General features: G+C 36.6%; 1 protein-coding gene across 5 annotated transcripts in view; it reads right to left on the bottom strand.

Annotated features, from left to right (window-relative positions):
- LOC126851399 (insulin-like growth factor 2 mRNA-binding protein 1) overlaps window positions 1-13,568 on the bottom strand; it is an 83,380-nt gene that overhangs the window by 35,268 nt on the left and 34,544 nt on the right. For 4 of the 5 annotated variants that reach the window (XM_050595326.1, XM_050595330.1, XM_050595328.1 and 1 more), the window contains exons 1-2: window positions 9,375-10,878; window positions 9,077-9,259 (exon numbers count right to left, since the gene is read on the bottom strand). The exons of the other annotated variant lie outside the window; for it this stretch is intronic. In XM_050595326.1, coding sequence (XP_050451283.1) covers window positions 9,077-9,165 — 89 coding nt within the window. In that variant the 5' untranslated portion in view covers window positions 9,166-9,259; window positions 9,375-10,878. Of the gene's footprint in view, window positions 1-9,076; window positions 9,260-9,374; window positions 10,879-13,568 lie in introns of those variants that run through there. 5 annotated transcript variants of the gene reach the window in all.

The following is a 13,568-nucleotide window of genomic DNA, read 5'->3' as shown; positions in this document are numbered from 1 at the left end:
TTTTTTTATTCTCGAGAAAAAAGATGGAGATGAAATTTCGCGAGAGGAGCGAGAAAGCCAAGTGGAAGCACACTGCTTACGAGATTTTGATAAGACACACTAATCAATGTTACAGAGAAACCGCCGGCCGCGCGCGGCTCCGTTGCATTTCTAGGAACGCATCCTTATGGATACGAGAGACGAAAGACTACTCGACGAGTGTCGTCTATCCTACTCAGCCACAAGGTGGAAACGGAATCGACCGCGGGTGCATTGATCGTCGGAAGAGACAAAGAGAGTGCAAGAAACTTCGCGCTCGAGCTGAGTAGAGAAAATTCCGCGACTATCGCGCGAGCTTTAATTTCGCGCTGAAACGTCCCGATGCACATTATTTAGCGGCGCGACTCGCAATATGCAAGAAACTGAAACAATTTTTTCACGTTTGCCGATTATCTTCCCATTTTATTTAATAATATTTATTAGTTTCAATATTTATTATTTTTTTTATTTTCACATTTTTTCACGATATTATTTTCGATATTTTCTTAGTTTATTTTAATATTGATTGTAAAAAAGAAAACATACGTTCAAACATTTAAAACTTTTAGAATTATATATTGAAATATATACAATATTATATATAAAAAAATACATGTTTGATTTATCACGTCCATACAGAGAAAATATTATAGTAAAAATTACAATATAATTTTTATAATGTTGGAATATATTAATATACATATAATCATATTTTTATTCTCAATATAATATTACATACATTTTACAAAAGAATATTGTAATTATTGTAATTATTTAAATATGTTCTAATGATTATATTTCCATTTTATAATAAATATTATTCTTTATGTAATTTATACTATAAAATTTTTTCCATTTTAATTATGTAATATAAATAATATAAATAATATCGTAAAATAAATTAATATATACAAGTTCGTTATGAAATAATGTCGATAAAATAAATTTTTTATCGCAACATCATGTGAGTATAATTTATGCAATTTATTTATAATTTTTAAATTTTTGTACCATAGATTTGTTCATCTATAATCTATAGCAAGATATAGTAAAAATAAATAAATAAATAAATAAATAAATATAAAAATAATTCGCGCCTATTAAAAATTTGAACAAAAAATTATTATTGTTTCATTGATTTTTATTATTTTGATTTTCTATTCGCAGATAAATTGCAAAATAAGGTTTGGTGCTACTCGATAAGAATGACGAGAATCAACTTGTATGTTAATCGGTGAGAAACATCACGGAAGCCGGTTTGCAAAATGGCGGTTGCCATCTTGAGTCATGCCTCTTGGCGCCATTTTTACGCTCTCAAGACATATTTCGGCAAAAAGAAATTGGACGCATAAAAGAACTTAATATTTATCAAAACTTTTTTTTTGTATTGTCAATAAAATTTGAAAAAAAAACGGATATTTGTCAAATCATTTCTTATAGCTGAATATCTACTTTCGTTAAAAGAATTTCTGACATTTTCTTTTTTTTGTTATTTGATAGAGAAGATGCTTACTTTCCATTTATCTTCTATTATCAAAAATGATCACTAAGAGAGAATTAACTTTACATAAAACTTAACGTAAAATATCATCAGTTTTTTTAAAAAGAAAACTCTGTGGAAAAATGAAATAGGATAAAAAAAAACGAAAAATAAAAAAATAAAGAAAACCTCTAACAAAAAAAAGATACAAAAAAGAATGCTTATTCTCAAATCGTTTAACAACCCGTCGCATCTTTCTGAAATCACCTAAAGAAGTTTAAAAATCCTATTAAATAAGAGGAGAAAAAAATAGGATTCGTCAGAAAGATCTTCCAGGAAATTCACCGTAGGTTGAAAATCTTAGAGCAGATGGAAAAATTTTAGAGGAAAAAATCTTAACGGACACAGTTGTCCCAATGGAAATGTTTATGAGCCACAGGTTCTTTCGTTATTTTTCGTATTTGCACAAAGCCAGCTTAGGCATTTTCGATTTCATTGTCAGACAAAGAGAATAGTTCAAATAAAAAAAAAAAAAAAAAAAGAGAAATCGTTAGAAACCGCCAGAGGCCTTCCTGGAAATTCACCCGTAGCGTTTAAAGGAGAATTAAATGAAACATGCCAACAGAAATCTACCTGGCTTCTTTATCCGAGAGATTTCCCAGGAGAAACTTTGATGGCGGTTACATCGGGATTGACAGGCGAACAAAAAAAAAATGTCATTTTTTCGATGCAGGCAACGGAAAAATTTGAGCGAGGAGAGAAAACGGTTCTGTTCTTTGAAACATTAAACACAAACGACAACCTGCATTCAGCAGTTTTTTTTATCTTTTCTGCGATAAAGTGTATAGAATGGAAAACGCAGCAGATTTTTTTGTACAATGGTTCTTTGATTTCTTTTCAGAAATTGTAAAAAGATCATAAATCATAAAAAAACATTTCAAATTGTTCACAACGTGTTTCTTTCATTAATTTTAACGATCCAAAGGTTTCTCCATCAGTCTAATATTATTTGGTTTTTGATTATAAGAATTTGAAGCTAGTTTTATATTTTGATAAATGTAAAAAAATTTCAAATAGATAAATAGTACAATATTATTCTTTTCAATTGATTTTTCTCAAATGTAGATTTTATGTTAACAGAATTTTCATTTAAAAGTTGGAATAGCCGGAATATTTAGCGCTCAAAAATTGAAAATTTTGAAAACTTATTTTTTCTTGAGTGTTGGGAAATGATTGTTTCCTCTACACGCATTATCATGCACAGATTTGAATATTATTTTGAGTGAAATAAATTTTCCGAATGTGAATCGATTCCAATGTTAAGAAAGAAGAATCAATCAAATAACTTTATCGAGCGTACTGAGTCGCTATAACACGTGGAAGGAATATTCTTGGAAAGAGAATTTTCCGCGATGACAATGTGCGTGCGTTTATCTTCCTTTCTCGTAGATATCTGCGTTACCGACGCGAAAAAAGAAGCGATACGCGTTTTCACTGGAAGATAGAGCCACGAACAACGCCACGTAGAAATGCTGTATCTGGCCGACATGCCACATGACACGTGACGATATTTCGTCTCGTTGAGGCTCTCCGCCTCGAAAAATATTGAGGAAAATTAACAAATACTCTTACGATTTTTCTCTTTCCAATCCGTCGCTTTTCGCGATATTAAATATCGTTACATTCACAGTCCTTTCGCTATCCTATTTTATTTTCTCTCTCACTTTCTCTCTTTTGCGATTAAGATGTCTAAATCGAGTATGCTAACTCTATCGTTGCGCTGCGTCAACAGAAAATGGCAGCTCGACTCGTGACATATCTCGAGTGCGTTTCTGACAGTTACCTTAGCGCCAAGGGACTCGGAACTCACAGATCGTTTCAATTTTTCAGACTCTTCCCCCACGCTCGCGTTTGCCATTTATATTCTATATTATTCGCAAATAATCGACGGACGCACGTCGAATCGTCCCGTATTATATCCGGACACACACACTGTCCATTTCAAATTTAAGTCACGCACGTTGTTCCGCTAGCGTAGCGTCTCTCTCATGCCACAAATCGCGTCCTCCGCTCTTCTTCGCCACTTAAGTTTATTATAGTTATTCGTCGTGAATTGTTTGTCGTAAAATAAAATGAGATAATTAGCGGCACGATTCTGCTCGAAACCATTACGCCATTTCTCTGTACGATTCACCCGCACGCACTTTTCTCGCATGTACGTTTATATTGTTTTTCAAAGAAAATTATACAGCATCGCTGAAAAAGAATGTAATCTCATTTCATACACTTTTCTCGAGTTTTTTTTCTTCGAATCTTTAAACATTGCAAAAATAATATTTTACGCCTTCGTTCCTGATCTGAAAGTGCTAAATATTTCTATAAATTTTTTGATCGTTTCTCCATCGAATCAGGATGGATTCATGATCGCGTACGATTTTTTCTTCATTGAATTTCAACACGATATGCGTCTCGCCTTTACTCTATTAAAGTTTACGATATTCCTCATTTTATTCTCCGTTTTGCATTATAATGTATTCTAAAACTGGAGGAAATAATTAAACTCTTTATTTAATAAAATTTATTTCAACGAATTTTTATTTTTCTTTGCTAAAATCCGCGAAAATCTATAATTTTCGATTTAGTGTTGATTACGATCGCCCAGAGCTTTTGTTTGATACAAAGAACACGGTAATACGGACACGTAGTGCGTGTATGCGTGCGAGGCGACGAGTGGCGATGATGACGATCACTATTAGGAGATTTAGAAGTGGAGGAGAGAGAGGAGACGAGCGGGGTCGCTTCATGTGGAAAGTTTCGGCTGAAAGTGTTCCACGTATTCACATCGTGTGACTTTTTGTCTAATTTATATAAATTGGCGGGAAAGATGCAAATATTTAAAAATTACAGAAGAATATTACGCATTTAATGCGTAAATTGTTGACTTGATATTTTGAATTTCCTTTTCCTTCCTTAATAAAAATTGCATGAAAAAAGCGGAAATAAATTCTCTTTTCTCAACAGAAGAAAATTTGGTATGAGATAGAGAAGAAAGGAAAGTACGTTCTACATTTTTCATAAAATATAATAAAATTTTTGAAATCATTCTATAAATTAATTTTTTTAATCTCTTTTAATCTTATAATAATTATATATGTAACTTTATCTGTCTTTTTTATCACAAAATATTTGTCTTATTTTTATGTATGCTTTTTTTATCGTAAATGTCATCGACATGCTACTAGCTATCATCGCTCGTCAAATGGAGGACAGAATTGTAACATATTAAATTGAATACTTTTTTTTCCTTGCCCATATATACTTAATTATACAAATATTTTTTGATCCGAGAAAACGCGAATCGCGATTTCTAAAGAATCCTAAAGAATCGCGACTGTATATGCGCGCGCGCTCGCACTTATGAAATGAAAGAAGAATTCCCGACATATAATTGTATGCGTGCGTGTCGTCACGCGTTTACGTAATGGAAAATTACGTAAGCAAGCATGCTTAGAAAAATATTACGCAGCGATCGAGACAAATTTCGCGTGGTACACGTCAGATTAAGGCTCCATTTTTTTTCTTTCAGCTAGCAAATTTCTTTTTTTTTTGCCGTCCATATGATAACTGTTTTAAAAATGAATCCGTCAAATCCACGACTTCGATTGTTAAAATTATATATAAAGCTGCTTTTCTTTCTTTCTCGAACGTCCCGACTTTCCCATCTCGGATTTTTTCTCACCCTCTATTATTTTTTTTTTTTTTGATCAGCCCGACGATGCTTTTATAAAATTCGCAAAATATCCTCGCAAAGATGCAACAATATTAGTTACGGATTTTCCTACAATCGACTATAACGAGTATTTTTCAAGTTTTTTTTTTCTATTTTATCATCAGCGCGATTTTTCAACGGATTTATATATCAATTTAATCCTTGTATCAATATTTTAAATGCACATCCTTTACGAAATCTCACGCTGAAGTGACGTTTTTCCAAATACGGAGCACTAATATGACGTTTCTTTCGCCCTTGCTTTTGCCGCCCATTTATTTATCGCCGGTTTCCGGTGCGGACTTTGTCGCATATAACGAACCGTACATATATGGTCTATTTCCCCATGTTATTTTTAAGCAGCTTTAGAGTACGCGTTGCACTGCACTATTTCTGGCCCTTAATTCATGCACGCACGCGTATACCTGATACGAGCTCCCCACGTGGGTGCACATGGGCGTCGCCAGGATTCGTCGTTGGAATTATATATGCATTTTCTTCTTTTATCTTTATAAAACTTTAAGCTTCACTTTCTGTTATATTTTTTATAATAATAATAATCTCATTCTAATGGTTTAAATTTTTTATGAACAAACATGAGTCGGAAGTGCCACGGTATTCTTGTGCGAGATAAAAATCGATTTCCAAATTAACTAATTTTAGTAAAGGAAGCATTAAAATTAAGGTAAAGTCGACGATTTTAGGAAGACGCGTATGTAAATGCGTGAGTATACTCCGTTATATTTATAGCGTTATATTATAGAGAGAAAGTCTTGCCCGGACCTTGTTTTCTATTATCCTACCTTCTCGAATAAGTCACGGCTGCGTTTTTGCTTTATGGGGTGTCAGTCTTTAAGTCACGTACGCGATATCTCACCCTCGCACCATATCGTTGCCATTTTCGGTTAATATTTACCATCGCAAATACGATGATATCATTATATCGTTTCTTACATTAAAGATCTCAATATTTTCCTACCGTAACAATTTTTATACTTTTAATCTGTCAAAATCTGTTTATCAAATATTTGTATTCTCAAAAATTTCATGAAACATTCCGTTAATAAAGTTTAGATTACATATAGAGTTTCTAATCGCGAAGAGTAATTTTTGAGTGACATTAAATTTAAAATTTTTCTACAACGCCGAAAAAACATAATTTCTTTTAAACGTAAAAAGATTGAAAGAGTTATAAAATAAAGATATATAACGTTCTTCCGTTCTCTTCAAAGGGATACTTTAAAGCATCAGGCACATTAACCTTTCTCAAATTACTTTCACATTTCTTGATCGGTATCTCTGTTCGATTTTCCCGATCAAAGAATTCCGATCGGGCGATAACGTGATAAGTAAACATCGCGCGTATGTGTGATAAACTTTACGCCGAAAAGAGTTTCCCGTCCGTCCACCATGCCGATGGCGACGCCGTTTCAGGGACAACCACGAAATCATGCCACGTGCAACATCGAGATCAGGGCCGACCTTAGGCAACGAGGAAACTGGCTCATCAAGAATTAGAATTGAAATTATTTCTCCATTGATCGTGTCCTTTGAAATTTTCACGATCAAATTTCTCCAATCGAGAAATCAACGGCGTTACATTAAAATTAAATATGCATTTCACTTCGTTAATCAAATATCTCGATGATAAAGTCTCCATTTAATTTTTTTTTTTTTTTAATTTAAGAATTAATGCCAAAAATATAAGAAATGATAATAAAATAAATAAAAAAATCAAATTACTATTTTATTTGTTAATCGCAATTTTAATTTTTTTATATTTAGATTTATTTCGAAAGATACGTTCGATACGTGATATAGACGAAAACAAGATATGCAATCAATTCTTCCCTGTAATTATAGAGAAAAAAAATCGCCGTACGAAGGATTCAATTTGTTATCTTCGAGTAATGGAACGACTTGACTATTTTCTATTGGAACCTATTAATCTTTTCGCTATGACAAAAACTGACCAAAGAAAAAGTACTAAATACTGTATAGGCAACAAAATACCAGGGAATACTCTTAAAGGATCTCTTTCATATAGATTTAATGATTGAAACGTCATAATCTTATCGCATAAAGTGTGACACATTCGTAACAAATTATCGTAAATGGACTACGAATGACTGCTTAATGTTTAGTGACTTAATATGATGAGTTACTGCAACAGTTTTGAAAAGATAATGGAAATTTACGGCATAATTTTATGTACAATGGAAGCTATTAATAGCGAAAAAGGGCTTATTTAATAATCTATAATATTAGCCCGATATATTTGTTTAATAATATTTTTAATCGCTTAACTATCTTACGAATTATTTAACGATTTTTAATCGCGTTCATCACGTACGACGCCATTACGCCTTTCGTTCGATAACAACATTTGGACATGATTTCTCATTATTTTCTGATCGGTACCAAAGTGCGCGGTTATCGCCGTCGCGTAACGCATACGTGAATGTGCGTAATGAGGAGAACGACGCGCCCGCCCGCGCGCACGCGTGCGTGCGTAATTTGATTTACGTTATCGCCGATATTTATCGAGGAGGTTGTTGACTCTGCGTAATTCTCGCTGGTGAGATTAGACGGCCCTCGATCGAGACTGAATCGTAATATCATTTCGCCGATTGCCATTATATTTGACACGCGACGCGTAAATTGTCAGGTAAATTTGAGACGTTTCTCTCGCGCAAGCGGCGAGAGAATGCGATTAATTAAATAATTTTTAGTCGATATTTAATTGGTCAGTATCTTTTTCAAAAAAAAAAAAAAAATCAAAAAAATTTAATAATAAATTAAAAAACATAAATGTGCGATATAAAAATATATTGAGATTATATTACACATATAATTAAATTCTTTTTGCAAAAAAAAATATTTACCATTAATTAAAAAATATTTGAAGGAATATATTATTTCCTTGTTTCATGCAGATTTGTTCGACATTATTGTATTGATGCATCAAATAAAAATCAGGCTTTGCCGAGGGTTTTTAAGTAAACTTAAAAATATCATACTTCTTTATATAGAGAGCTAGGAACGAAGAGAGACTTGAGATGCGCCGAGAGAGCGGAAGCGAACGATATCCGGAATTCACGCTCGCGCGCTGTATTACATAATCGCGGCTTAAAAAACGAATTCGCAAACAATCGCGCCTGACGCAATCGACAAATCGGAGAATATCTTGTCTCGATGATTGCTCCGATCGCGGAGATACATACAGTTCCTTCTCTCCCTCACATTTAGACATTAGATTAATCAAAATTTATGCGCGATTATTAACGAAGCATTTCCGTTGAAATTCTCGCACACACATTGAAATTTTGGCCAAACATATTAAACAATAATCAAATAAATCGCACGAAATTATATAACTGTTCCTAAACGACAAGGTCAATTACTTTTGAATGACCTCGCTCAAATGGTTTGTTATTGCTTACTTCTCGTAAGCTCTCAATGTTGTTGTTTATTCACGCAAAGTGTTTAAATCATATCGCGGCAGATCCGAGGAACTGGATCGAAAATATTGAGCCCTGCCTCGGCAAAATAACATTGCATTAAACGCTCATCTCTCCCTCTCTCTCCTCATTATAATTTATCCGTTCAAAAGTAAGCGTCTTCTATTATTTATTTTTTATGTTGACACATGTAAGACTTCGCGATATACGCGCGGGGAAATATTATCGTTGATGATATTCCATACGCTCGATGATACATGACATCTAGTTCGACCAATGCATGAGATATCGAGATGATTGAGGCGATTAACAAAGGAGAGATAACGCTTAAGTAGTTTTTGTCTTTACCTCTGACTGTCGCCGTTCTTGTCCTCGATCTCCAGACGCTCCATCTCCTTCTGCAGCGCACCGCCTTCCGCGAACTTATCCAGAGACATGTTTACTTTAATAACTTTGCTCTCTTTCTCTCGTAGAACTCGCGCACAAAACGTAAAGCTTCACTCTTGTATTTCCTCTTTTCTCTCTCTCTCTCTTTATATATATATATATGTATATATATATATATATATATATATATATATATATATATATTTTATTTTGTTTTCTCTCTCTCTCTCTCTCTCTCTCTCTCTTTCTGTTAAAATACTTCTTAAACTGCTTTATCGGCTGCAAGCCGCCGTATCTCTTGAGGTAGACTTTAAACACTGGCACTAAAAACACTGGCTCGAGCTCTCGCACCACCGGGGTGGAGAGAGAAGGAGGGAAGACGACAAGCGTGAAAAAGGGTACACTTTCCACTGTCCCTCGTCGCGCGATCGTCCCGGAGCGACACGTTCAACGTCGAGGCGACACAAGGAGATGTTATCCCGGAACGTTGCGAAAACAAGATTTCTCTCAAGACGTCGAGGATTCACCTCTCCCTCGTCGATTACGACGCACGCACTTCCTCGCACTCTCTCTTTCTCTCTCTCTCTGTATTCTCTTTGGTTCTCTTCCGTTCCTTCCGTCCCGCGTTTTGCTCCCTCCTTCGAGCACGTCGCTCCCTCCTTCTTAGGCGACGTTATATGACGACACCGCGATACACGCCACGGGGTAACGTCGACGATTTTATAACCAAATCGACGACGACGATGATGATGATGATGATGATGATGATGATGATGAGGGATAGCTATGACGACGAGCACTGTCTAACTATAACTAGTCCACACTCGCACTCGGAGAAGGAAGAAAAGACGCCGCGTGTCGCTTCGGACTTCGGACGACTGTTGAAGGGAAACTCGTGCGGGTGGTGAAGAGCTCTAGCTTTCCCCGTCGCCTCCCGATACCTAGCTTTCTAGCAAGTCGCCTCCCCTCCCCTACCCTTAGGACACTCTCTCTCTCTCTAGCCGCGTCCCTCTATCTCTCTTGTCCGCGCGTCCGCTTCCTGCGTCTTTCTCTCTCTAGCTGGCTACCCTCACTCCCTATCCGTATATATCTCCCTGTGTTTTTTTCTCTCTCCCTTTCTCTCGATGTTCTGGGCCGACGTAGGAATTCCTCTCGACGTATGGGAGCTGCTCGCGCTTTTTTACCAACCGAGCGGAGTAGACCGGCCCGAACGCGATTGGCCGCTCGTCGGGACGATTCCGGAACGATTCCGAGTACTCGTTGTCTAATCACTGGTCTCACTGCTATGATGGACGTCGTCGTTGGAATCGACGAGCGTACTAAGCGAATGTATGTACACACCCGTATGTACACACACGCGCACATAAATATACGCGTCCTTGTGCCTTTTAGCACGTGGATCAATCGTGCGAAAAAAGAGAGAGAGAGAGAGAGAGTTTGTCAAACTCGCGGTACCGCGAGCTACGCCGATACGAATGACATCGCTTTTATCGTATCTAGCATCCGGCTCAGGTGTCCACGCTGTCAATGGCGTCGTTAAACGAACGTATCCCTACCTTTCGTCCCGCTCTTCTCCGAAGCCAGATTCGATCGCGAGCCGCTCTTCGTAATCGCGAGGATCAACGGATCAACGTCGCGGATGTTACAGACGGAGGCTCTCTTCCCGTTACCGGTACGTATCGCGCGTACGACAAGGGAGAGAGGGGCATGGGGGAGACGAAGGACCGCACGAAGGCCTAGAGTGGCGATATCGGTTATCGGGGATATCTCGACGCGCTAGGTACACTGATATTATTTTTATAACACGCGCTGTGTGCGCGGTCCCGTCGTAGGCCGCGCCCAGTCTACCCTCACCGCTCGCCGCGCCGGCTCCCCCACCAAACGTCACGATTTTCCCCTCTCCAAGCACCCCCACCACGTGTGCGCGCGACTCGTTGAGGAGGCGGTTTACGACGCGTGCGTGAAGGATACACTTTCTCGCCGAAGGTTCTCTCCGCGGAAAAGCGCGGGGAACTGTCACCGCCGTTATTTTGCGTATCTCTTTTTTTCCTCGAATTTTCTTTTTCCAATGGCTCGCACTTTTGGCGAATGAAAAAAATTTTATTATAAAAACAATTGTGAAGAAATGATATTTGACGTATAATTTGAGAGATGAAAATTTGAGATCGATTTTCCTGTTGATGAGATGAAATTTGCTTTTATTTCCCTATGAATTTCTTAGATAAATTCTCGCGGGACACGTTTGACGCCGAGGACTCGAGACGATATGATGTCGGAGAGTAATCAGGGTCGATATGGCGTCATGCCGGATAACGCGTAGATGCCAGAAGACGCACGTCATTGACCGTGAGCGGAGGCGCCGCTCGGTGGATACTAGTATGTACTAAGATTAGGCACACACCGTACTATGCGTTGCGATTGATTGTGAGAGTCGTTCTCGATGATAAAACGTCAGGCATTCATTCAACAATCGCTCTACACGTCCGTCAAACGATAGTCCCTGACGCGGTTTTACGACGTAAAATCTCTTCAACCGTTCATCGAGCAGTCAATAATTCTCTAGAATTTTCTCGAATGAGAATGTTTAAAATGTTGCAAAAATGAAAGTGGAATGTCGCAAGTGACGATACGCCTGATGCAAGTAGACGTCGACTTGAAAGTTTTGTTTTTTAAGAATAAGAAACTTTTATGACTCGAGGAAATCTCGAGCGTTTTGACCCACTCTTGAGACTTGCATTATATAAAAATTTCATTTCCTGTTCAAAGATTTACAAAATTTTTTTTTCTGAAAATGAACAAATCGAAATCGGCGTATTAATTATTGCGTTGCATTTTTATCACTGGAAAAATAATCGTAGAAATAATTTTTGAGAGCTTCTTTGTCTTTGTAGAGCTAAAGTGGCTCTATATTTTCAAAGAGCAAACTTTATCGCGCATCGTTTCCGTTGTTTTGCTTTCTCGCACGAATTTATCCGAATGATCGGCAGAACGCTGCTTCCCTTTCCCTTTCGGAGCGATTTGAATTTTGATTTGCCAAATCTACTCGGGGAACACAATATTGCGCTTCTTTGATCGTCGGCTGCGCTGAAGGGCTCTTCGTCGATCAACCCGGTAGGGGGTCGTGTCGCGTAGTCTCTATACCGGGTGACTCGTGAAGCACTATCATCCATTGTTCTCCACGAAATGTTCGACTCATTAATGCCGAAACTGCTGTTAGCGGCAAACTACAATCGTCGGGCCCACGGTAGATCGACGCACGGTTTCGAAATCGGCTCTCGGCGAGAACCGGGATTATCTATGGAAGGGTCGCCGAGGGTTGATTCCGTTACGGGTCTCTCTTTGTTCGTCCAGGTAGAGGAAAAGACGGATGCTCGGATCCTCTCTTTTGTTCGCGCGCCCGCAGGTATATGGGTGCAGTTCGGGTATTCCTGTCGTTTCTGCCGATCCGCCGGTCATTATCTCCGCCAATGACGAGGGTGTTATCCTTGAAGTAGATTTATCATTCACAGTAGCGCGCGACGCGCTCGAAACGAGCGTATTTTGTTACTTCCTATATACTTGATCTCTTCGAATACTTTTTTTTTTCTCTTTCTTGCAATAATGAAACCATATTGTGGAAAAATGCGTCGCAAATTTATTGTAACAAAAAACTTTATTATAATAAGATGATTAAAAAATGATGTGCGCAATATCGATAATAATAATTTTCATTGAAAAATGCAATTTAATAAAAAAAATAAAAGAAAGAGAATTTCTGAATATTTTTCACGCTAAGTACGATTTTAGTTTTCTAAATTGCTCTATTATAGCATAAATTTGCGATGAAAATTACAATTGAAAGAAAAGGCTTGTTGTTTTAATTATATTTTACCATGTTGTATCTATGATATGTGACGCATTGGAAAATTTTTGTTGCAATCAAAATTAAACATCTTTTCAAAACTTTCAATAACTTAAATTTACTATTAATTATAATAAAATTTAAATTTGTTATCAATTATAATTATAAATATGGATTTTATTGCAGGAAAGTGATGATTAAGCTAATAAGAATTTATCAAATATTTTTAAATTGTATTTATTTAAATTTAAGACTTTTTTAACAGTCGTTGAATACGATATCAAAATTGGTGAATTGAAAATGATAAATTTATTTTTTAACAAATGTTAAAAAAAAAACTATCAGACATAATCTTCTTTCTTATATTTAAAAATATTATCTTTTATTTATAAAATCCTTTATTTTTTAAATTGCATTAATCTATACAAAATGCAATTAGTACGATACGACACAGAATAACATTTATTATTATGGACATTCCGGTGAAAAATGAATCCGATCCGATTCTAAGCTCTGTTTAAAGAAGGAAAAGGGAAACGAAGAAACCCATAGAACGAGGATGTTTTCTTAATATCCTTTGTCTCTCCCTTGTCGGTGAGTTTCTGTATCACA

Source organism: Cataglyphis hispanica, chromosome 8, assembly GCF_021464435.1.
Source record: "Cataglyphis hispanica isolate Lineage 1 chromosome 8, ULB_Chis1_1.0, whole genome shotgun sequence".
Lineage (NCBI taxonomy): Eukaryota > Metazoa > Arthropoda > Insecta > Hymenoptera > Formicidae > Cataglyphis > Cataglyphis hispanica.
Note: the sequence above shows the minus strand (reverse complement) of the source record. Positions and strands in the feature narration are given on the sequence as shown.